The 26,960-nt window shown below is 40.7% G+C and overlaps 2 protein-coding genes across 2 annotated transcripts; both read left to right on the top strand.

Annotated features, from left to right (window-relative positions):
• Positions 1–3,050: 3,050 nt before the first annotated feature.
• Positions 3,051–17,888, top strand: RNJ42_01173 (uncharacterized protein; the record flags this gene model as incomplete). The annotated part of the gene is made up of 1 exon (XM_071051339.1): positions 3,051–17,888. One exon carries the CDS (start codon positions 3,051–3,053, stop codon positions 17,886–17,888), a length of 14,838 nt encoding a protein of 4,945 aa, XP_070907686.1.
• Positions 17,889–21,533: 3,645 nt separating this feature from the next.
• On the top strand, positions 21,534–21,707 carry RNJ42_01172 (uncharacterized protein; the record flags this gene model as incomplete). Its single annotated transcript, XM_071051338.1, has 1 exon — positions 21,534–21,707. The coding sequence occupies one exon, from the start codon at positions 21,534–21,536 to the stop codon at positions 21,705–21,707; it is 174 nt and encodes a 57-aa protein (XP_070907685.1).
• Positions 21,708–26,960: the final 5,253 nt, after the last annotated feature.

Raw genomic sequence — 26,960 nt, 5'->3', positions numbered from 1 at the left:
GCGCAATAACAGAATCGTTTATTAAATTAGATATTAGTCTCCTGACATTTTCCAGTGAGAAAAGGATTTCCTACTAAGAAAACATGCATCGACACAAATGGTGTCTATGAACTGTGTACTACCAGTGATTTAAAATGAAAGCAAAATAAGACATTATGTCTACTGTAAAATTTTTTGAGAGCGAGGATGAACTCCTATGGAGCTACTATATATTTTGAACAATATATGAAAATTTTATTTTCTTAGATAATACAGTACAATACTCGAATTTCTTATCTTTTACATATTGTGAACGAAAAAGAATGGAAAATACCGTTCCACTATATAGCCATCAGCCGATGTTCCTATTGAATGACCCTTTGTGTTTTCAATTTTGAATTAGGAAAATCCTCAATTTACTATACTTTTTTTTTTCCACTTCGAAGTTTTTCATTTCTTTTTTGAAGTAGTTTTTTTTTGTTCCAGAAAAAACAATGGCACTAAAAGCAAATCGCTTTGCATTCAATGCAATACAATATCTCATAATCGTATTTTCTACCGGGAATACTTCCTGTATTAACATAACTAAATGTTTTTACTTTTCTTTCTTTTTTATTACTAAAACCCCTTTTCAAGTGTTCCTGCCTCTATGAGCCGTTGTGATATCCTGCTCGCTACGGAACAAAAAAAAGTTAATATTGTGACTGACATTCCTTAATGACGATCCAATTCTATTAAGATCATCAGCAGATTCCAAGAAAAATGTGCCCGGTAAAGAAAACATAATGTAATTTCATCTATTCTCCTCTTGTTAAAAAAAAGGTCCCACAAAATACATTTTTTTAGACATATTTTTTATTCTCTATTGAAAAATCTAACCTCTAACTGTACAGCCTAACTGAATGGTACTATGTTTTGGGCCGTACTACCACTAAGCTATGGAGCCGTGGCGATCGCAAAGATCGCAAAGAGGAGAGCTTTTTTCCTGCTTTTCGGTACTAGTTTTTTTTGTTTTACCCCGACAAATAAATCGCAGAGGGATTTACATATACTTACCAAATGAAGGCTGAAAATACAAAGAAGACTGGAATGGGAAAAAGGACCAGTGGTTGTTACGAATATTATTTCTGGCAGGTCCATAAGAGACGTAGAGTGTGTAAGGCAATAAAAAACTAGGTCAATGAAGTAAGTAAGGCAAATTAAAATCATGCATTTATTTACAATAAAACTGTGGAAATGAATGCAAGTGAAAGAAAATACGTTGTAAAGCCTAGAATTTTATTTTTTTCTTTAAATCGTCACGCTAACAAAACCGTTAAGGAATTAAAATAATTTAATGATATAGCAAGAAGAAATAAACAAGTACAACAATCGCTTTTGGATTTCCTTTTTTCCATTTACTATTATCTTACTATTTTTTTTTCTTATTGCATTTTCATTATCAATTGATCTTTTTCTGATAATTTTTCTTTTCTAGTTTAAACACATGATGATAATAACAACATTAACAGAAACTGGAAATGTAAATCTGGGTCTATTCTATTTTTCTTTCTTTAAAAAGTCCAAACACCACGTTTAAAGCAGTATTTTATTACAATACCCAGAAACCACCAAAAAAAAATTAAGTACTGATTGTTTTAAATTTCAAACAATTGGCTGGTGTTTATTCACTATTCTCCCCTTTCTTTTCCTGATATTTTTACTTTTGATTTTCATTCACTGTGTTACCTATTGTTATGAATCTCAGAAACAAGGTCTCGATCCTAATATAGTCTTAATACAAGGTTCAAGGTACAGAAAGAAGGTGCCCTAGTTTTAGATTGTCAAAACAAAAACATATAAGAGAAGTAGGAGTACCAGATAAGTAAAGATAAAAAGGAAAATATACAAACTTACTTCTTCTATAAAGTGCAAAGTTTTTTTTTACTCTTGTATTTTCTTTTTCCATTTTTTTATTGTTTTTGCGAATCAATATGAATAAGAATTACCTATTACAATTCCTAATTAGGAATAGTCGGATGATTTCTCATTCTTGTATATGTTATGCCACAGTAATTATTTTAACGAAATAAACTACAACATCTTTGAACAAAATCAAGCAGATAAAAAACATTTGTTCGTTGCACCACTTGACAATTTTAATTTTTCTTTCTTACCATAAATCCTTGTTTTATTTTATTAGAACACCATAGCAAGTTAAGTCATGAATTCTTTAATAGATTTGCTATTTTCATCCCTAGTCTTCTGTGTATTTGACAAAGGCGTTTATCGGTAGAGTGATTTTCATTATTTTCAAAACATTGATTAAAAGATACTAACCGCATAATTCTGTTTCAAGACGCTTTCGTAAGTACTATACCTACTTTAATTAATCATGTCCTAATTGGAAAGTCCATCAGTAAAATAAAGCCAGATACTTTGCTCTTTGAGTTCTCGACAGTGTTCTTACTAAAATGAAATATGAGCAATTGAAAATTCAGAATTTCATCTATTCAGCTTCCTTTAAAGTTAATAAGCTCTTGCTGACACGGTGTCAAATAATTCCTATACTGTCCGATCCTTTCTTTGATTTGATAATTTCATAATTGGTAAATCCTCCTAGTTAAGCTACTTTTGTTTTTTAAAATTCCGACCAGATTTCCAAAGTCAGTTGAGTAGGATTACAAAAATTTTCAGACACATATACAAAATTGACCCTACAAGTGTTGATAGATGGGTATAGCATAGGTGTTACCTGTCACTTGAGTGACTAGTATTGGAAAATAATTCCATTGATGAGTGGATGAAGATTCGGGTTCCGATTTAATATCAAATTGTTTAATCCAGATTGTTTGGTCCTGAATTGATAATATAAATAGAATGATACATTTGGAAAGTTGAATAACAAAAAATGATTTCTTTATTCAGTTTTTTTCTTCATTTGGATCACAATAAATCATCAATAAGTTCAATTCATTATAACTGTGATACTATTATCTACAACAGCTATAATAACGAAACGACAGAATTTTTTATTTTATAAATAATAGTATTTTTAACACTGTTTATTCGAATTGATCAACGTAACGATAATGGGAACCAATTCTTATTCCATTAAATGGAAGACTTGGTTGTTAGGAATAGTTTTCCTGTTTAACTATGTTTTTGCCCAGGCAGTTATCAACAGGAATACAATTACCACCGGATCAAATCCTACCGGATACGGAAATGGTCTCATTGTCTTAGAAGGTGCATACCTTGCACAAGTTGATACTAATAAGGTTCAGATGTACTCCCAAGTGACTATCCAACAAGGGGGTGCATGGTACGTGATTAATAATGATTTATCCGGCTTAACGGCTTCTTCTGATAAACCTTTCCTCCAAACCTTTAATTTCCGTAATGATGGTACTATTGTTTGGGATGACAGAAATAGTACATCTAAAGGTACCTTCACTATTGGAGATGGTAATTTTATCAATACTGGTCGTATTATGTTCGCATCTTCGAGTTCTGATGCAATCAATATTAATGCTGGCTCCATTACAAATTCTGGATATTTGTATTCCTTAGGTACTAGTGCTTCAAGTCCACAGCAATTGACCTTGGCCGGTTCGATAATCAATAGTGGTACAATTTGTTTAGCCAATAGTTCATGGACTGTAAGTGGTGACATCCAAGGTGTTGGGTGTATTAACGTTGCCGATCATGCAGTAGTTAACGTGGCATATCATAACATTCAACAACAATATGTCTATATGTCAACTTCCACTTCCGGTGTTGCAGTAAGCAATGGTCAAAACACCCCTATCTATGGTTTTGGTAACGGTAACTACTTAATTTTCCCTTTTTTCCCAATAAAGTCCTTTACTTATAGTAACGCCACCGGTCTCCTTGATGTAACTACCGGTTACCTTGGCCTACAACATTTCACGGCGGTTATTGGGTTTAATTACAATGCCTCATTATTCGAAATCGTTAACAAACTAAATGTCCAAGGAAATACATACACCGACAGTGTTTTATCATACAATGCCCCTCCACCAGCTGCGGCACCTTCGATTTGTCAAAAGTGTGTGGAAATTCCTCTTTACACTTTCAAAGTTCCAGATGCATATGAGACCGTTAATTCTCTGGGCTTCCCGGAGACCATCTCTTTTTACGAAACTTACAATGATGGTATTCCAGTTATTGCTACATCGACGATTTACACCCCTCCACCAATCTACACAGTAACTCGTAAGAATGCAATGAACTTAACTGAAACCGATTTAGTGTTCAGAATTGTTGGTGTAGATCTTCAAGGTAATAACGTTACCTTGTATAGTACTGTTCCAATTATTGCTCCTTCAACAGATTACACTACTTTAATCTCAACAAATGGTACTTCCGTAACAGGTTTAGTTCATTTTATTACAACGTTCGATACTAATGGTCTCTACACTTTAACTGAGACTTTGACTGATCTCAACGATTTGGGACTAAATTACACTACTACAATAACAGGTGCCAATTTTACAAGTACAGCGTATATAGAATTCTTCCCAACACAAGATGATAGTAATCACACTTCTACCCATACTGTGACACATTTCCTAGGCCCAGCTGAATTGGGTCTTGACTATACCACTACACTGACTAACTCAGATGGTTCGGTCGAAACTGATTTTATTCATCATATCAATAGTACTGACAAATTTGGTAATGTACATGATGTCATTGTAACCTCTAAAATTGAACCAAACGTTACTAACAACTTAACCCAAAGCAGTAGTTCTAATATCATGACAGAAGATTACACTACTGTTGTCACCAACTCTGACGGTAGTGTTGAGACCGAAGCTATCCACCACATCACTACCACCAACTCTGCTGGTCAACCAGTTGTGATTGAAAGTACATCAGTTATCGGTGGCCATAACGCTACCTCCAGTGCCAGTTCCATTGAGACCGCTAAGGACTACACTACTGTTGTCACCAACTCTGACGGTAGTGTTGAGACCGAAGCTATCCACCACATCACTACCACCAACTCTGCTGGTCAACCAGTTGTGATTGAAAGCACATCAGTTATCGGTGGCCATAACGCTACCTCCAGTGCCAGTTCCATTGAGACCGCTAAGGACTACACTACTGTTGTCACCAACTCTGACGGTAGTGTTGAGACCGAAGCTATCCACCACATCACTACCACCAACTCTGCTGGTCAACCAGTTGTGATTGAAAGTACATCAGTTATCGGTGGCCATAACGCTACCTCCAGTGCCAGTTCCATTGAGACCGCTAAGGACTACACTACTGTTGTCACCAACTCTGACGGTAGTGTTGAGACCGAAGCTATCCACCACATCACTACCACCAACTCTGCTGGTCAGCCAGTTGTGATTGAAAGTACATCAGTTATCGGTGGCCATAACGCTACCTCCAGTGCTAGTTCCATTGACACTGCTAAGGATGACTACACCACTGTTGTCACCAACTCTGACGGTAGCGTTAACACTGAGTCTATCCACCACATCACTACCACCAACTCTGCTGGTCAACCAGTTGTGATTGAAAGCACATCAGTTATCAGCAACGGCGGCAACCCAGTCTCCAGCGCCAGTTCCATTGACACTGCTAAGGATGACTACACCACTGTTGTCACCAACTCTGACGGTAGCGTTAACACTGAGTCTATCCACCACATCACTACCACCAACTCTGCTGGTCAACCAGTTGTGATTGAAAGCACATCAGTTATCAGCAACGGCGGCAACCCAGTCTCCAGCGCCAGTTCCATTGACACTGCTAAGGATGACTACACCACTGTTGTCACCAACTCTGACGGTAGCGTTAACACTGAGTCTATCCACCACATCACTACCACCAACTCTGCTGGTCAACCAGTTGTGATTGAAAGCACATCAGTTATCAGCAACGGCGGCAACCCAGTCTCCAGCGCCAGTTCCATTGACACTGCTAAGGATGACTACACCACTGTTGTCACCAACTCTGACGGTAGCGTTAACACTGAGTCTATCCACCACATCACTACCACCAACTCTGCTGGTCAACCAGTTGTGATTGAAAGCACATCAGTTATCAGCAACGGCGGCAACCCAGTCTCCAGCGCCAGTTCCATTGACACTGCTAAGGATGACTACACCACTGTTGTCACCAACTCTGACGGTAGCGTTAACACTGAGTCTATCCACCACATCACTACCACCAACTCTGCTGGTCAACCAGTTGTGATTGAAAGCACATCAGTTATCAGCAACGGCGGCAACCCAGTCTCCAGCGCCAGTTCCATTGACACTGCTAAGGATGACTACACCACTGTTGTCACCAACTCTGACGGTAGCGTTAACACTGAGTCTATCCACCACATCACTACCACCAACTCTGCTGGTCAACCAGTTGTGATTGAAAGCACATCAGTTATCAGCAACGGCGGCAACCCAGTCTCCAGCGCCAGTTCCATTGACACTGCTAAGGATGACTACACCACTGTTGTCACCAACTCTGACGGTAGCGTTAACACTGAGTCTATCCACCACATCACTACCACCAACTCTGCTGGTCAACCAGTTGTGATTGAAAGCACATCAGTTATCAGCAACGGCGGCAACCCAGTCTCCAGCGCCAGTTCCATTGACACTGCTAAGGATGACTACACCACTGTTGTCACCAACTCTGACGGTAGCGTTAACACTGAGTCTATCCACCACATCACTACCACCAACTCTGCTGGTCAACCAGTTGTGATTGAAAGCACATCAGTTATCAGCAACGGCGGCAACCCAGTCTCCAGCGCCAGTTCCATTGACACTGCTAAGGATGACTACACCACTGTTGTCACCAACTCTGACGGTAGCGTTAACACTGAGTCTATCCACCACATCACTACCACCAACTCTGCTGGTCAACCAGTTGTGATTGAAAGCACATCAGTTATCAGCAACGGCGGCAACCCAGTCTCCAGCGCCAGTTCCATTGACACTGCTAAGGATGACTACACCACTGTTGTCACCAACTCTGACGGTAGCGTTAACACTGAGTCTATCCACCACATCACTACCACCAACTCTGCTGGTCAACCAGTTGTGATTGAAAGCACATCAGTTATCAGCAACGGCGGCAACCCAGTCTCCAGCGCCAGTTCCATTGACACTGCTAAGGATGACTACACCACTGTTGTCACCAACTCTGACGGTAGCGTTAACACTGAGTCTATCCACCACATCACTACCACCAACTCTGCTGGTCAACCAGTTGTGATTGAAAGCACATCAGTTATCAGCAACGGCGGCAACCCAGTCTCCAGCGCCAGTTCCATTGACACTGCTAAGGATGACTACACCACTGTTGTCACCAACTCTGACGGTAGCGTTAACACTGAGTCTATCCACCACATCACTACCACCAACTCTGCTGGTCAACCAGTTGTGATTGAAAGCACATCAGTTATCAGCAACGGCGGCAACCCAGTCTCCAGCGCCAGTTCCATTGACACTGCTAAGGATGACTACACCACTGTTGTCACCAACTCTGACGGTAGCGTTAACACTGAGTCTATCCACCACATCACTACCACCAACTCTGCTGGTCAACCAGTTGTGATTGAAAGCACATCAGTTATCAGCAACGGCGGCAACCCAGTCTCCAGCGCCAGTTCCATTGACACTGCTAAGGATGACTACACCACTGTTGTCACCAACTCTGACGGTAGCGTTAACACTGAGTCTATCCACCACATCACTACCACCAACTCTGCTGGTCAACCAGTTGTGATTGAAAGCACATCAGTTATCAGCAACGGCGGCAACCCAGTCTCCAGCGCCAGTTCCATTGACACTGCTAAGGATGACTACACCACTGTTGTCACCAACTCTGACGGTAGCGTTAACACTGAGTCTATCCACCACATCACTACCACCAACTCTGCTGGTCAACCAGTTGTGATTGAAAGCACATCAGTTATCAGCAACGGCGGCAACCCAGTCTCCAGCGCCAGTTCCATTGACACTGCTAAGGATGACTACACCACTGTTGTCACCAACTCTGACGGTAGCGTTAACACTGAGTCTATCCACCACATCACTACCACCAACTCTGCTGGTCAACCAGTTGTGATTGAAAGCACATCAGTTATCAGCAACGGCGGCAACCCAGTCTCCAGCGCCAGTTCCATTGACACTGCTAAGGATGACTACACCACTGTTGTCACCAACTCTGACGGTAGCGTTAACACTGAGTCTATCCACCACATCACTACCACCAACTCTGCTGGTCAACCAGTTGTGATTGAAAGCACATCAGTTATCAGCAACGGCGGCAACCCAGTCTCCAGCGCCAGTTCCATTGACACTGCTAAGGATGACTACACCACTGTTGTCACCAACTCTGACGGTAGCGTTAACACTGAGTCTATCCACCACATCACTACCACCAACTCTGCTGGTCAACCAGTTGTGATTGAAAGCACATCAGTTATCAGCAACGGCGGCAACCCAGTCTCCAGCGCCAGTTCCATTGACACTGCTAAGGATGACTACACCACTGTTGTCACCAACTCTGACGGTAGCGTTAACACTGAGTCTATCCACCACATCACTACCACCAACTCTGCTGGTCAACCAGTTGTGATTGAAAGCACATCAGTTATCAGCAACGGCGGCAACCCAGTCTCCAGCGCCAGTTCCATTGACACTGCTAAGGATGACTACACCACTGTTGTCACCAACTCTGACGGTAGCGTTAACACTGAGTCTATCCACCACATCACTACCACCAACTCTGCTGGTCAACCAGTTGTGATTGAAAGCACATCAGTTATCAGCAACGGCGGCAACCCAGTCTCCAGCGCCAGTTCCATTGACACTGCTAAGGATGACTACACCACTGTTGTCACCAACTCTGACGGTAGCGTTAACACTGAGTCTATCCACCACATCACTACCACCAACTCTGCTGGTCAACCAGTTGTGATTGAAAGCACATCAGTTATCAGCAACGGCGGCAACCCAGTCTCCAGCGCCAGTTCCATTGACACTGCTAAGGATGACTACACCACTGTTGTCACCAACTCTGACGGTAGCGTTAACACTGAGTCTATCCACCACATCACTACCACCAACTCTGCTGGTCAACCAGTTGTGATTGAAAGCACATCAGTTATCAGCAACGGCGGCAACCCAGTCTCCAGCGCCAGTTCCATTGACACTGCTAAGGATGACTACACCACTGTTGTCACCAACTCTGACGGTAGCGTTAACACTGAGTCTATCCACCACATCACTACCACCAACTCTGCTGGTCAACCAGTTGTGATTGAAAGCACATCAGTTATCAGCAACGGCGGCAACCCAGTCTCCAGCGCCAGTTCCATTGACACTGCTAAGGATGACTACACCACTGTTGTCACCAACTCTGACGGTAGCGTTAACACTGAGTCTATCCACCACATCACTACCACCAACTCTGCTGGTCAACCAGTTGTGATTGAAAGCACATCAGTTATCAGCAACGGCGGCAACCCAGTCTCCAGCGCCAGTTCCATTGACACTGCTAAGGATGACTACACCACTGTTGTCACCAACTCTGACGGTAGCGTTAACACTGAGTCTATCCACCACATCACTACCACCAACTCTGCTGGTCAACCAGTTGTGATTGAAAGCACATCAGTTATCAGCAACGGCGGCAACCCAGCCTCCAGTTCCATTGACACCTCCAAGGACTACACTACCAGAATCACCCAATCTGACGGTAGTGTTGACACTGAGATTATCCACCACGTCACCACCACCGACTCTGCTGGTAATGTGAACACTGGTGTTGTTACCAGTAAGTTCAACCCATCTGTTGACGACTACACCACTGTTGTGACCAACGCCGACGGTAGTGTTGAGACCGAAGCTATCCACCACATCACTACTACTGATGCTGCTGGTAAGCCAGTTGTTATTGTCAGCACCTCTCAAATTGGCGGTGGTAACACCGGCGGCAACCCAGCCTCCAGTTCCATTGACACCTCCAAGGACTACACTACCAGAATCACCCAATCTGACGGTAGTGTTGACACTGAGATTATCCACCACGTCACCACCACCGACTCTGCTGGTAATGTGAACACTGGTGTTGTTACCAGTAAGTTCAACCCATCTGTTGACGACTACACCACTGTTGTGACCAACGCCGACGGTAGTGTTGAGACCGAAGCTATCCACCACATCACTACTACTGATGCTGCTGGTAAGCCAGTTGTTATTGTCAGCACCTCTCAAATTGGCGGTGGTAACACCGGCGGCAACCCAGCCTCCAGTTCCATTGACACCTCCAAGGACTACACTACCAGAATCACCCAATCTGACGGTAGTGTTGACACTGAGATTATCCACCACGTCACCACCACCGACTCTGCTGGTAATGTGAACACTGGTGTTGTTACCAGTAAGTTCAACCCATCTGTTGACGACTACACCACTGTTGTGACCAACGCCGACGGTAGTGTTGAGACCGAAGCTATCCACCACATCACTACTACTGATGCTGCTGGTAAGCCAGTTGTTATTGTCAGCACCTCTCAAATTGGCGGTGGTAACACCGGCGGCAACCCAGCCTCCAGTTCCATTGACACCTCCAAGGACTACACTACCAGAATCACCCAATCTGACGGTAGTGTTGACACTGAGATTATCCACCACGTCACCACCACCGACTCTGCTGGTAATGTGAACACTGGTGTTGTTACCAGTAAGTTCAACCCATCTGTTGACGACTACACCACTGTTGTGACCAACGCCGACGGTAGTGTTGAGACCGAAGCTATCCACCACATCACTACTACTGATGCTGCTGGTAAGCCAGTTGTTATTGTCAGCACCTCTCAAATTGGCGGTGGTAACACCGGCGGCAACCCAGCCTCCAGTTCCATTGACACCTCCAAGGACTACACTACCAGAATCACCCAATCTGACGGTAGTGTTGACACTGAGATTATCCACCACGTCACCACCACCGACTCTGCTGGTAATGTGAACACTGGTGTTGTTACCAGTAAGTTCAACCCATCTGTTGACGACTACACCACTGTTGTGACCAACGCCGACGGTAGTGTTGAGACCGAAGCTATCCACCACATCACTACTACTGATGCTGCTGGTAAGCCAGTTGTTATTGTCAGCACCTCTCAAATTGGCGGTGGTAACACCGGCGGCAACCCAGCCTCCAGTTCCATTGACACCTCCAAGGACTACACTACCAGAATCACCCAATCTGACGGTAGTGTTGACACTGAGATTATCCACCACGTCACCACCACCGACTCTGCTGGTAATGTGAACACTGGTGTTGTTACCAGTAAGTTCAACCCATCTGTTGACGACTACACCACTGTTGTGACCAACGCCGACGGTAGTGTTGAGACCGAAGCTATCCACCACATCACTACTACTGATGCTGCTGGTAAGCCAGTTGTTATTGTCAGCACCTCTCAAATTGGCGGTGGTAACACCGGCGGCAACCCAGCCTCCAGTTCCATTGACACCTCCAAGGACTACACTACCAGAATCACCCAATCTGACGGTAGTGTTGACACTGAGATTATCCACCACGTCACCACCACCGACTCTGCTGGTACTGTGAACACTGGTGTTGTTACCAGTAAGTTCAACCCATCTGTTGACGACTACACCACTGTTGTGACCAACGCCGACGGTAGTGTTGAGACCGAAGCTATCCACCACATCACTACTACTGATGCTGCTGGTAAGCCAGTTGTTATTGTCAGCACCTCTCAAATTGGCGGTGGTAACACCGGCGGCAACCCAGCCTCCAGTTCCATTGACACCTCCAAGGACTACACTACCAGAATCACCCAATCTGACGGTAGTGTTGACACTGAGATTATCCACCACGTCACCACCACCGACTCTGCTGGTAATGTGAACACTGGTGTTGTTACCAGTAAGTTCAACCCATCTGTTGACGACTACACCACTGTTGTGACCAACGCCGACGGTAGTGTTGAGACCGAAGCTATCCACCACATCACTACTACTGATGCTGCTGGTAAGCCAGTTGTTATTGTCAGCACCTCTCAAATTGGCGGTGGTAACACCGGCGGCAACCCAGCCTCCAGTTCCATTGACACCTCCAAGGACTACACTACCAGAATCACCCAATCTGACGGTAGTGTTGACACTGAGATTATCCACCACGTCACCACCACCGACTCTGCTGGTAATGTGAACACTGGTGTTGTTACCAGTAAGTTCAACCCATCTGTTGACGACTACACCACTGTTGTGACCAACGCCGACGGTAGTGTTGAGACCGAAGCTATCCACCACATCACTACTACTGATGCTGCTGGTAAGCCAGTTGTTATTGTCAGCACCTCTCAAATTGGCGGTGGTAACACCGGCGGCAACCCAGCCTCCAGTTCCATTGACACCTCCAAGGACTACACTACCAGAATCACCCAATCTGACGGTAGTGTTGACACTGAGATTATCCACCACGTCACCACCACCGACTCTGCTGGTAATGTGAACACTGGTGTTGTTACCAGTAAGTTCAACCCATCTGTTGACGACTACACCACTGTTGTGACCAACGCCGACGGTAGTGTTGAGACCGAAGCTATCCACCACATCACTACTACTGATGCTGCTGGTAAGCCAGTTGTTATTGTCAGCACCTCTCAAATTGGCGGTGGTAACACCGGCGGCAACCCAGCCTCCAGTTCCATTGACACCTCCAAGGACTACACTACCAGAATCACCCAATCTGACGGTAGTGTTGACACTGAGATTATCCACCACGTCACCACCACCGACTCTGCTGGTAATGTGAACACTGGTGTTGTTACCAGTAAGTTCAACCCATCTGTTGACGACTACACCACTGTTGTGACCAACGCCGACGGTAGTGTTGAGACCGAAGCTATCCACCACATCACTACTACTGATGCTGCTGGTAAGCCAGTTGTTATTGTCAGCACCTCTCAAATTGGCGGTGGTAACACCGGCGGCAACCCAGCCTCCAGTTCCATTGACACCTCCAAGGACTACACTACCAGAATCACCCAATCTGACGGTAGTGTTGACACTGAGATTATCCACCACGTCACCACCACCGACTCTGCTGGTAATGTGAACACTGGTGTTGTTACCAGTAAGTTCAACCCATCTGTTGACGACTACACCACTGTTGTGACCAACGCCGACGGTAGTGTTGAGACCGAAGCTATCCACCACATCACTACTACTGATGCTGCTGGTAAGCCAGTTGTTATTGTCAGCACCTCTCAAATTGGCGGTGGTAACACCGGCGGCAACCCAGCCTCCAGTTCCATTGACACCTCCAAGGACTACACTACCAGAATCACCCAATCTGACGGTAGTGTTGACACTGAGATTATCCACCACGTCACCACCACCGACTCTGCTGGTAATGTGAACACTGGTGTTGTTACCAGTAAGTTCAACCCATCTGTTGACGACTACACCACTGTTGTGACCAACGCCGACGGTAGTGTTGAGACCGAAGCTATCCACCACATCACTACTACTGATGCTGCTGGTAAGCCAGTTGTTATTGTCAGCACCTCTCAAATTGGCGGTGGTAACACCGGCGGCAACCCAGCCTCCAGTTCCATTGACACCTCCAAGGACTACACTACCAGAATCACCCAATCTGACGGTAGTGTTGACACTGAGATTATCCACCACGTCACCACCACCGACTCTGCTGGTAATGTGAACACTGGTGTTGTTACCAGTAAGTTCAACCCATCTGTTGACGACTACACCACTGTTGTGACCAACGCCGACGGTAGTGTTGAGACCGAAGCTATCCACCACATCACTACTACTGATGCTGCTGGTAAGCCAGTTGTTATTGTCAGCACCTCTCAAATTGGCGGTGGTAACACCGGCGGCAACCCAGCCTCCAGTTCCATTGACACCTCCAAGGACTACACTACCAGAATCACCCAATCTGACGGTAGTGTTGACACTGAGATTATCCACCACGTCACCACCACCGACTCTGCTGGTAATGTGAACACTGGTGTTGTTACCAGTAAGTTCAACCCATCTGTTGACGACTACACCACTGTTGTGACCAACGCCGACGGTAGTGTTGAGACCGAAGCTATCCACCACATCACTACTACTGATGCTGCTGGTAAGCCAGTTGTTATTGTCAGCACCTCTCAAATTGGCGGTGGTAACACCGGCGGCAACCCAGCCTCCAGTTCCATTGACACCTCCAAGGACTACACTACCAGAATCACCCAATCTGACGGTAGTGTTGACACTGAGATTATCCACCACGTCACCACCACCGACTCTGCTGGTAATGTGAACACTGGTGTTGTTACCAGTAAGTTCAACCCATCTGTTGACGACTACACCACTGTTGTGACCAACGCCGACGGTAGTGTTGAGACCGAAGCTATCCACCACATCACTACTACTGATGCTGCTGGTAAGCCAGTTGTTATTGTCAGCACCTCTCAAATTGGCGGTGGTAACACCGGCGGCAACCCAGCCTCCAGTTCCATTGACACCTCCAAGGACTACACTACCAGAATCACCCAATCTGACGGTAGTGTTGACACTGAGATTATCCACCACGTCACCACCACCGACTCTGCTGGTAATGTGAACACTGGTGTTGTTACCAGTAAGTTCAACCCATCTGTTGACGACTACACCACTGTTGTGACCAACGCCGACGGTAGTGTTGAGACCGAAGCTATCCACCACATCACTACTACTGATGCTGCTGGTAAGCCAGTTGTTATTGTCAGCACCTCTCAAATTGGCGGTGGTAACACCGGCGGCAACCCAGCCTCCAGTTCCATTGACACCTCCAAGGACTACACTACCAGAATCACCCAATCTGACGGTAGTGTTGACACTGAGATTATCCACCACGTCACCACCACCGACTCTGCTGGTAATGTGAACACTGGTGTTGTTACCAGTAAGTTCAACCCATCTGTTGACGACTACACCACTGTTGTGACCAACGCCGACGGTAGTGTTGAGACCGAAGCTATCCACCACATCACTACTACTGATGCTGCTGGTAAGCCAGTTGTTATTGTCAGCACCTCTCAAATTGGCGGTGGTAACACCGGCGGCAACCCAGCCTCCAGTTCCATTGACACCTCCAAGGACTACACTACCAGAATCACCCAATCTGACGGTAGTGTTGACACTGAGATTATCCACCACGTCACCACCACCGACTCTGCTGGTAATGTGAACACTGGTGTTGTTACCAGTAAGTTCAACCCATCTGTTGACGACTACACCACTGTTGTGACCAACGCCGACGGTAGTGTTGAGACCGAAGCTATCCACCACATCACTACTACTGATGCTGCTGGTAAGCCAGTTGTTATTGTCAGCACCTCTCAAATTGGCGGTGGTAACACCGGCGGCAACCCAGCCTCCAGTTCCATTGACACCTCCAAGGACTACACTACCAGAATCACCCAATCTGACGGTAGTGTTGACACTGAGATTATCCACCACGTCACCACCACCGACTCTGCTGGTAATGTGAACACTGGTGTTGTTACCAGTAAGTTCAACCCATCTGTTGACGACTACACCACTGTTGTGACCAACGCCGACGGTAGTGTTGAGACCGAAGCTATCCACCACATCACTACTACTGATGCTGCTGGTAAGCCAGTTGTTATTGTCAGCACCTCTCAAATTGGCGGTGGTAACACCGGCGGCAACCCAGCCTCCAGTTCCATTGACACCTCCAAGGACTACACTACCAGAATCACCCAATCTGACGGTAGTGTTGACACTGAGATTATCCACCACGTCACCACCACCGATTCTGCTGGCAATTTCATTACTTCTGTCGTTACTGAATTACCTGCTACAACTATTGAAAATGATGATTATGTTTCTGATGGAGAGACAATCCAAAAGCAGGTTATCGTTTCTTTATATACCGACAGTGATGGGCATATTGCCACTTCTACATGGACTGAGCTATACAAAACTTTGGTAGATGCTCATCCGGTGTATGTATCTTCAGAGTCTTCTACAGGGTCGTGGATGGTTTCTATTGATTCTACCGGTAAGAGTTCGACTCTATCTAGCTCTTCTGTTTTTACTTCAAAGGGTTCTATTTTATCTACATCTGCTAATATTCCAGTATCTTCTGCAACAGATGACGACAAGTCTACCGACTACTTAACCGTAATAACATCCAACGGTGAAGTGACAACAGCCCTTGTTTCCCATGTTACAACCACGGACGCTAATGGTAACCCAACAACTTATGAAACTACTGTTCCAACAAATGACCATTTGACAACATTCACCACCAACGGTGAAGTGACAACAGCCCTTGTTTCCCATGTTACAACTACGGACGCTAATGGTAACCCAACAACTTATGAAACTACTGTTCCAACAAATGACCATTTGACAACATTCACCACCAACGGTGAAGTGACAACAGCCCTTGTTTCCCATGTTACAACCACGGACGCTAATGGTAACCCAACAACTTATGAAACTACTGTTCCAACAAATGACCATTTGACAACATTCACCACCAACGGTGAAGTGACAACAGCCCTTGTTTCCCATGTTACAACTACGGACGCTAATGGTAACCCAACAACTTATGAAACTACTGTTCCAACAAATGACCATTTGACAACATTCACCACCAACGGTGAAGTGACAACAGCCCTTGTTTCCCATGTTACAACCACGGACGCTAATGGTAACCCAACAACTTATGAAACTACTGTTCCAACAAATGACCATTTGACAACATTCACCACCAACGGTGAAGTGACAACAGCCCTTGTTTCCCATGTTACAACTACGGACGCTAATGGTAACCCAACAACTTATGAAACTACTGTTCCAACATCCACGGGTTCTTCCAGCTCAGGATCTGGTTCTGGTTCTGGCTCCTCCGGCTCTGGTTCCGGTTCTGGCTCCTCCGGTTCTGGCTCTTCTAACTCTGGTTCCGGTTCTGGCTCCTCCGGCTCTGGCTCTTCCAACTCTGGTTCCGGTTCTGGCTCCTCCGGCTCTGGCTCCTCCGGCTCTGGCTCCTCCGGCTCCGGCTCCTCCGGCTCTGGCTCCTCCGGCTCTGGCTCCTCCGGCTCTGGCTCCTCCGGCTCTGGCTCTTCCAACTCTGGTTCCAACTCTGGTTCCGGTTCTGGCTCCTCCGGTTCTGGCTCTTCCAACTCTGGTTCCGGCTCTGGCTCCTCCGGTTCTGGCTCTTCTAACTCTGGTTCCGGTTCTGGCTCCTCCAGTTCTGGCTCTTCCAACTCTGGTTCCGGTTCTGGCTCCTCCGGCTCTGGCTCCTCCGGCTCCGGCTCCTCCGGCTCTGGCTCCTCCGGCTCTGGCTCCTCCGGCTCTGGCTCCTCCGGCTCTGGCTCCTCCGGCTCTGGCTCCTCCGGCTCTGGCTCCTCCGGCTCTGGCTCCTCCGGCTCTGGCTCCTCCGGCTCTGGCTCCTCCGGCTCTGGCTCTTCCAACTCTGGTTCCAACTCTGGTTCCAACTCTGGTTCCGGTTCTGGCTCCTCCGGTTCTGGCTCTTCCAACTCTGGTTCCGGCTCTGGCTCTTCCAACTCTGGTTCCGGTTCCAACTCTGGTTCCGGTTCCAACTCTGGTTCCGGTTCCAACTCTGGTTCATCCGGCTCTGGCTCCTCTGGTTCAGGCTCCTCTGGTTCCTCTGGTTCATCCGGCTCTGGTTCATCCGGCTCTGGCTCCTCTGGTTCAGGCTCCTCTGGTTCCTCTGGTTCCTCTGGATCACACCCAGCCTCTCAAACGGTTATTTCGCCAGGTATTGGGTCTCAACAATTACACAATGCTGCCAACTCCATGGTCGCCGTCCCATCGTACTATTACATTATACCTTTAGCTGCTTTGTTACTATTTTAATAAATTAGGCCGGCAACGTAGATATGGGATATTATTTCTAAAAAGTTATACAATAAGTTTGAATTCATGAGTGATATTATGAACGATGCCTTTCCCCAGTATCGCTAATAATAATAGCTTTTTAATGAAAATCATTCAATCAGTTCGTATATTGACTAACGTTTTTTATTCAATTTGAAGTCTAGTTCTTTCGACGTTATATATTATAGTTCTTAACTCAAAAATAAACAAAATTTATATTAAAATATCATGATATTAGAATAGTTATTATTTTATTTAAATAACATTGGTTTTCATTCAGCCGCTGTCTGTATGAATGTTTAAAATAGTAGATCCTATTTTTGTTACGTATTCAGAAGTCTATAAACAAATATGTTAAAGTGTCAGTCAAAGAACGATAGGCTAATTCCTTCTTGTGAAAACTTCAAAATAATATTATGTATGTCCCCTAAAGTTATTCAAGTTCAAATATAGAGGCTGCCTTCATGAAATCCACTTATAATGTGTACATCCATTCTTCTAAGACTGGTTTTAATTTAGCGAGGAAACCCGAATTCTCAAATTGGTTAGTTAAAAAAACTAGTCATACTATTGCACTCCTTCAATTAGGAATTGTATTGAATCAATAAATATATAAAGTATCACATGCTAGATTACATTCGTGAATTTAGTATACTTCAAGTTTGTATAAATCTACTATATACTCTATCTATTTAAAACCAGTAGTTGATAATCTTGATCTTGTTTTCGTTTTTCAAGTGTCCCTCACTCTATATTTCCACTTTAATAAATGGTATTGAGTTTTATGTCGCAGCTCCGTAATAATCGTTCATGCAAGAGAGTAGATTGTAGTAATTACAGAACTGTTTATATAATGTGATTGTTTTATCTGCCGTAAATTATTTAATATCCCTAATACAATTTTTCGTTTTGGTGCAAAAATTTCTAGAATCATGTTCAATTCAACAGTTTATTTTCTAATGATATGATATGTTCCCTGGTCAACTATCAATTAGATCAAACTATCAATTAGGTTATCTAGGTGTGGTGGAAAATGAATGCAATATGTAATATATATATATACCTGGTTTACATGATATGAATCCATAAAATAGGCAAAATATCATTTTATCATTATTTTTATCACTAAGTAAATTGGACCTAATGACATCTACAAATGTCCACGACGATGAGGGATGCTGCTTTATATCTAAGATATTTTATTATTTTATTTTATCGTTACTTTGTTTATAACAAGACAGCCAATTCTGGGACAATTAGAAAAGAACAGTTTTAATAAGATAGATGTCATGTTTATTGAAAATAATTCATAGACAAAGATAAAAAAACAACAAAAAAACAAAAAAAAAAACACTTCAACTAGGAAAGAATGTATAAATAGAATAATTCTCAGTTAATCCAAATTCATTAATATGAATAAACACTTAACACTTAAAATCTAATTTCCTCTTATTAATTAGCAGTTTAACTTTACGAATAATATCAAACAGGATAGAAAAAAATATATTGATTTAATAGAGTCATGGATATTAATAGTAGCATTCTGAATCTTGCCTTTTATTTTCGAACTGAAATAACAATAAGGGAGTAATAGTAAAGCGGTCCAGATTATTACTAATACTTTTAAGAAATGCTTTCCTGGCAAGTGATTCTGTACCCTGTGTTACTGCATAACTGCATTGTGAAGCTATGCTAGTCAATATTCAGCTTAAAAGTGAAATCTGTCATGTATTAGTTAATATTTGTGACTATTGTTGTTCATTCATGTCATCATGTAAAAATTTGTTACCTCACTTTTTTCACTGCAATAATACTTATTACTGTTTATCATATTTATTTCTCTTTTTAAATAAAAGTTTATTATATCATGGTAACAGACAATTTAATCACAATATTTAATTTTCTGATAAAAGCTCTAAAAAAGAATTAACAAACTTTATCTTTGTATTATAATAATCAATCTTAACATCACTACGTTCCAGGTCCATCAAAAATATACAGATGGTAAATCAGAACTTTTATGAAGATTCTTGCAAAAATAGAGAGAATGAAAATAGAGAGACAGTAAATTAGATATCTCCTAATTGATTAGAAAATGCCTTACCCCAATTACTTCGCAGAGCAATAAAATCATTACATGAAACCGGTTTACTGTAATATGAAACTAAATTTAATTATTTTGTCCCCATGTACAATAAACCTTTTATATCTAGCACGTCCAACGTTTCTTTATGTAGCACGACACTAATACGAGGATAGCTCTCCTTTACTCCACTGCCCGAAAACTAGTTTCAATCAAAGAGTGGGTGAATTTCAGCACCACAACTGACAAATGCCATTACTCAAAATTCTCTTGATGTAAGAAACAGAAGCCAAAAAATATTTCTATCTCTCATTTATTTCAAACATGTGACACCATTAACATAGCGTTATTATATCATCCTTCTTCTTATTAAAGAATAAAATTGAAAATCAGTTGACTAATAACATCAATGAAAATTTTTTTTAAATTTCTTGAAAATTTTTAAAATTTTTTTTTCCAGTTTTGACAGCATAAAAATTTTTTTTCCCACCCAGTTGAACAAACTACGAGAGCCACAAACTTTGATATTAGAATCCCATGTTTGGTATCAATACAATTATTCACAACTAACTTGGCCACACAGCTTCTGTCATTAACATGATCAAAAATAGAATCTACACTGCAAACTAGCTTTGAAAGTATGAGACGTGAATGATAACAGATATTGACAGAAGATGAAGGATGGATAGAACTACATCTGATTGTTGTATGACGTTGAAGTTAATGATATAACCAGTTATTTATAAACTAATACACCTAAATAATGAGAATTTCTAGTCATTTCTTAACCAATAGTGCATACCCCACATTTAGTTAAATTTCATGTGACGTTCATATGCTGACCTTTCCAGTTGTTCCTTCATCTTTTCAACCGACGAAGGTATTATTCGGGACATCTATTTAAGCAAAATTAGGTGTTTCAAGAGCCGCTGTACTTCTGTCTCAATGCCATGACCGCTACGAAAATAGAACACAAGGAAGAAAATATTTCTCCTTATTCAAGCATATACGTAAATTAAAAATATAGTTTTCTTGCTGTTCTCTTGATTCTCTTGATATTAATTTTTTATTTATTTATTTTGAAGTAAACAGCAAAATATGTAGAAGTTGGAAGATTTAGGTAAAACGTACCAAGATAATTTACAACCATGTAGAATAACATCTGATTTTCAGTTCTGCCCTTTTTTTTTTTTGTTTTTTATTTTATTTTTTATTTTATTTTTAATTTCTCTTTTATTGTTGAACTATTATTGAAGCTTATACTGTGAATTTGAAGGAAACCTTTCGGCAATATACCATAAATCCATTATATCATGATAATCCTCTAAATACGAAATTAAGCGAAATACTAATGTCAAATTGATGTCCTAACAAATACAAAAAATTAAAAAAGAAAACAACAAAAGTGGGTGAGATAGTTAGTCTTATGCCGTAATACAATCCAACCATCGGGAAGAGTCTTTTCTTTTAACTCTTCAACAGCTAATGTTTTCTACCCATTATATATTGCAAGTAGTTCCTAACGGTTCCGTACCGTTCCGATGACGCTTCAAAGCATATCCCGAAGTACAGTTGAGATTCCGGTATTCAGACAGCCAGTTCCAAATGCTGCTTCTGCTTCAAATTACTGTGGATTTCAAATAACAGAAAATACCTACATGTGTATACTCACGCATACAAACCGTAGTAAGCCTCCTCCCATCACGGTAGTGTAATATTTACTGTATTTCTAGACCAGGAGCGGTTGCCCCACTGGGATTCTCCTATGAGGCCACTTTCCCCATAAAGTGTTATTTCTATATGAATTAGTAAATCTTAGTGGATCGATTGAATAATTAAATACACGCTATGAACAGAAATATATTAGGCACTATAAGAATTTACTAAGCCCTTCTTGATTACACTATTATAATTTTAACCAGTTGCGTGACAGAAGGGAAATGAATTGAAAACATCAATAATACTAGTGAATAGGATTTTCAATGGTAATATTGTACCTAGAAGTAAACGAGGCAAAAAACAATATCTAACACAACTGTACTTTTTACTTTATTTGTTTATTTATTCCATATAGGACCATATTTTTTCTTTTTACATAAATATCAGGACATTTAGATTTGTTAAAAGTAATAATGGTTTAACTGTTAACTGGTTGTTTTTATTTTATTATCCTTTCTTTCTTTCCAAACGCTTAAATATTTCATTTAGGTTTCAAAAAGTAATAAAGCTTGCTCCGTATTTTCTATCTATATTAGAAAAAGGCTGCTAAAAATCCTAACTAATTTGACTAGTGTGTAGGGCAAATACAATTGCTACTAAAAATAATTTTGCAATGCCTCAAGACATTTTCCAACAAACGTAAAAAATATCTTTGGGAAAAATTTTATTATACTTTATTTTATTTTTTTTACAAATTATATTTATTTTCATATTTTCCTTCTGGACAACTTTACCTTTCTAAATTTCGATTGAGCTTCTAGAATTATGTTTAGATTATTAAATTTTAGTAGGATGTTTTTGAAGGCGAACGGAATGTCCAAATTGGTCTATTTCAATAAACAATAGTAATTACATTTGACTAAACATTACTTTTAATTTTTGGACATTAAAAGTCAACTAGAATGGCAAATTTGTTATACACAATAGGTAAATCATTTACAACATAACAATAATAAAGAAACATCAACAAGCACTTCGAATTTTCAGTTTTTCTAAAAATATGGGTAAAATTATATGTTGTCTTATCCCAAAAGAGTTACCTTTAGAAGTCATCATCTAATGCTATTGAGACTCTAAAACCTCCACTAAAGTAAGCATTTTTTGTACTTATTGTGTTTGAAAAGATAGAATTATATTTAAAAGCTATCCTCTAGTTTTATTACATGCTCATTAGCATTCATATGAGCTGATACTTCTCAAACCAGGCTATGTATTCTGTGTGTTTGTCATATTCGAATGAAATATCCTTTGCATATATTTTGAATTAACTGTATTTTATTCAATTCTAGACAAGATATATCTCTCGAATAATTTCTAAAAAATAATAACAAATATAGAAGTGTTTTGCAGACCAATGTCAACATGTATCCCAGCTAAGACATTTATATCCCAGCTATATTATGAACATATCTTTATGCAAATCTGGGATTTAATAATTTTGATGTCCATTATTGAGTTCTGTACCATATAATCTTGAAATATAAAATGAAGAATTCTTCTAATAGCACAAGGTATCAGTATACTACCGCTCTTTCTGAAACGGATATCAAGATAGAAAAAAGTACAAGATGCAGAAAAAATAACTCTAGTATTTCTAGATCATAACATGAAAGAAACCTACTTTCTTAAAAGAAGTAAGCGTCATTCATTAAATTAAAGTACCAAAATCTGATAAGCATAGGAGCTGTAATGAACGTCGGTAACTGGTTTCGACAGTGCTTAACACTTCATTTTATGTTTAGCAAATTAGATTATGTCCCATAGTAGTAAAATTCAATATGTTGCATGAACTATAAAAAGTATTAATTGACTGTAATTATTCTGTACTATTATTCTCTATTTGAGACTTGCAAACTTCTAATATCATTGAGCTTATATCAAATGTGCATGTGATAGAGTCGTACAATAAGACAAAAACATCAATGACGGGAAACTTGTAGACACTATCAATTTATTAGGTTGCACTTGACAAATTTAAATAACTAAGACGTTTTCATCGAGATCAACCAAATAGGCTGGTTAATTCAATGGAGATTGTTACCAAAACAATAAGTAGACACCACCAAGCTGTAAATGAGCTGATTAAAAGTTATATTTTGATCGAAAAAGGCGACAATGTGCCCGTTGGGTGGAAATCAAATGAGATTACTATTACCATAATTGATGCCTTTGATAAGCATCTACTGGGATATTCCTAGGTTTTACATATGACACTGTTATAAAAATATCTAAGGTTTGGTATTTTTGGCCTTCCATGTTTTTATTCATGAAATTAGCCAAGGCCAAGCACAAAAACTTTAGCAGAGAAGCATACAAAAACTTAGTTCAAGAAAAATAATCACCTCCCAGTGTAAGATACTAAAACTATTAACATCTCACTTATAAGAAAAAAACTATTTGATATTGAAGAATTTGAAATAGCGATGCTTTTTGATGTTCTTGCAACAATTATTCCTAGGCATTCAAAATATTATATCGATTTATTAAACATAAATGTTCAATCATTATTAATTGTAACCTTTAAGTTATAATAATTGAACTGGAATATTTTATTATTCAGAGAAACGGTACAGAGTACTTTAGAGAGATCAAGGATATTGGATAAAAGTTTATAACTGAGAAACTTATCTTAAAAGTAGTATTTTACCGAATAGTACTTTAGTACTTTACCTTATAACTTATAAAGGAAAATCAATGGTCTAAAAATATTACTTACTGAAGTTACTCTCCAAATATATTAAATTTAAAAGCTTAAAGGAACTGAATTTTAATATATCACAAAGCAAAGCAAAGAAATACTAATGGTAATTATATGGCATCAATGCAATTAATTTATGTACAGTTTAGTAATACTACTATTCTCAAATCCCTCAACAGCAATATTCGTCCTCTTCAAGTTATTCTAGGTGGACCTTATAATGTTCTTATTTAATGTGAATTATGCGACTAAAGCTATTTCAGTTTTTAGTAGTCGCTTGTAATAACATTATCATATTTGCAAATAGGTACCATTTCAAAAGTTACTATTTTAAACATCCAACAACTATCTTACGCTGTAAGTCAAAAAAGTTTGGTAAGAAAATAAAAGCGAAGTTCAAAGCTAACATAATGTAAAAACAGAGATTTTGTCAAGCGTTGTTGTCTTTCTATGTGGATTAGTCTTCTTGTATCACATATGCCGCTTAAACATAGCCCAGATCGCAGTATAAGCATATTTGAAGCGCTATCATTACGAGTTGGAGAATCAGTAATATAGGTTGCTATTGCATTCGAAAAACTATAACAATCTTTCATTCCTCTTGAACATTCTCCAAGATCTTTTATCTTTAAAAAATTCTCCATGGGGACTCAATAGTAATGTAACCTTTTGCACCGGTAAGTCATGACACCAAATCATTCTGAGTATAAGAACCCATGCTAAAGTGTACAGATATCTGTATATATTAATATTCTTACCTTGTTCCACCATGCGGATGATTTCTTTTACAGCCTCTCATGTAGACACTTATGCCAATCAGCGAATCAGCAACAAGGAAGTATTGAAAGCAGTTATGTTTGAGAGTATTAACATTAATAATTTGAGATGGGATAATAAACTCTAATCTTAAAGATCTAAATATGGTAACTAGCAGTAATTTTGTTATTGTTGATTTTAAGATCAGATTTTTACTACTTATTACAATATTAGTCAACTATTCTCCAATTCTCCACCTGCTTGCTTTAAGTGACCCATATATTTCTAATTCCAATTTCTTTTATCAATACTATATTTCAGCATTGGAATTCAAGTTAAACTAAACCAAATTAGGCAACCATTACAGTTGATGAATGATAATACACTCTGGTTGGTATTAATTCACTAACAGCATGTACAGTAGGAACAATTTTTTTACTCTTTTTCTTGGACGTTAAGTTCGTAGAACTTACGCCGATATCGCTCGAAAGGCAAATCCCACTTACGCCGTTATCGGCTTACAATTAAAATAGATGTTCTCTGTTCGGTTTAAAAGTACAACCATTCAGTACCAAGACATGAAAAAACATATATCCTACTGAAAACATCAACTTACGTCACTAAACACGTAGATTGCAGACTATATTATATACTTTAAACGATATTTGAACGTGATACTATATCTTGTTGTCCTAAATCACGTGTTTGAGATCACATGACAAGAATATGAATTTTATATAATAGCATCAGCATTGTAATAGTTAATTGCGCCTGAGTTCGAAAATAATATTAGTATAAGAGATCAATAGCAATAACCATATTAAAAGTTATCTACAGGTCTGAGTGTACAAAACTAATAAGCTAATACATATACCGAGTAGTATATTAATTTGTACTAACCCTTATTTAAATTTTTAGGAAGAATACTATCCCACGAAGAAACATGACCAACTTGTTTATGTTTTGTAATCTATTAGTCCAGAAAGAGTATCTTTTGAAGTTACAAAATGTAATTCATTCAAAATAGGACACAAAAATATACGTAATTAACAAACTAATGTCTTAAACAAATAAATGTAAACAGAAATTAGAGCAAAGTTTAACATAACTAGAAATGTGATTATTAAGGCAACTAGCAGAAGTAACAGATTAAATAAAACTCATGGAAAAATATTTGAAAAATAAAGTAAATTAATACACAAAACATTATATAAATCTATATTTCTAACTATTTATCTATCTATAGATATTTATAATTTAAAAATAATACACCAAAGAGAAAACGAGCATATATTCTACAATAAAAAAATTAACCATTATATTAATATCCATCCAAATATAGCAGAGCTATTAGCGTACGATAGAACTATTCAAGTACTATAGAATATTATAAATAAAAGTAGTTCTGTAGGGTCAGGGTGGTGAGTAGGTTGGGTGGTGAGTAGGTTGGGTGGTGAGTAGGTTGGGTGGTGAGTAGGTTGGGTGGTGAGTAGGTTGGGTGGTGAGTAGGTTGGGTGGTGAGTAGGTTGGGTGGTGAATAGGTTGGGTGGTGAGTAGGTTGGGTGGTGAGTAGGTTGGGTGGTGAGTAGGTTGGGTGGTGAGTAGGTTGGGTGGTGAGTAGGTTGGGTGGTGAGTAGGTTGGGTGGTGAGTAGGTTGGGTGCTGTGGGGTCTGGGTGCTGTAGGGTCTGGGTGCTGTGGGGTCTGGGTGCTGTGGGGTCTGGGTGCTGTGGGGTCTGGGTGCTGTGGGGTCTGGGTGCTGTGGGGTCTGGGTGCTGTGGGGTCTGGGTGCTGTGG

The sequence above is a fragment of the Nakaseomyces bracarensis genome, assembly GCF_045282275.1.
Source record: "Nakaseomyces bracarensis strain CBM3 chromosome Unknown Scaff6_0, whole genome shotgun sequence".
NCBI classification, from domain to species: Eukaryota; Fungi; Ascomycota; class Saccharomycetes; order Saccharomycetales; family Saccharomycetaceae; genus Nakaseomyces; species Nakaseomyces bracarensis.
This window is presented reverse-complemented; position numbering and strand designations above follow the sequence as displayed.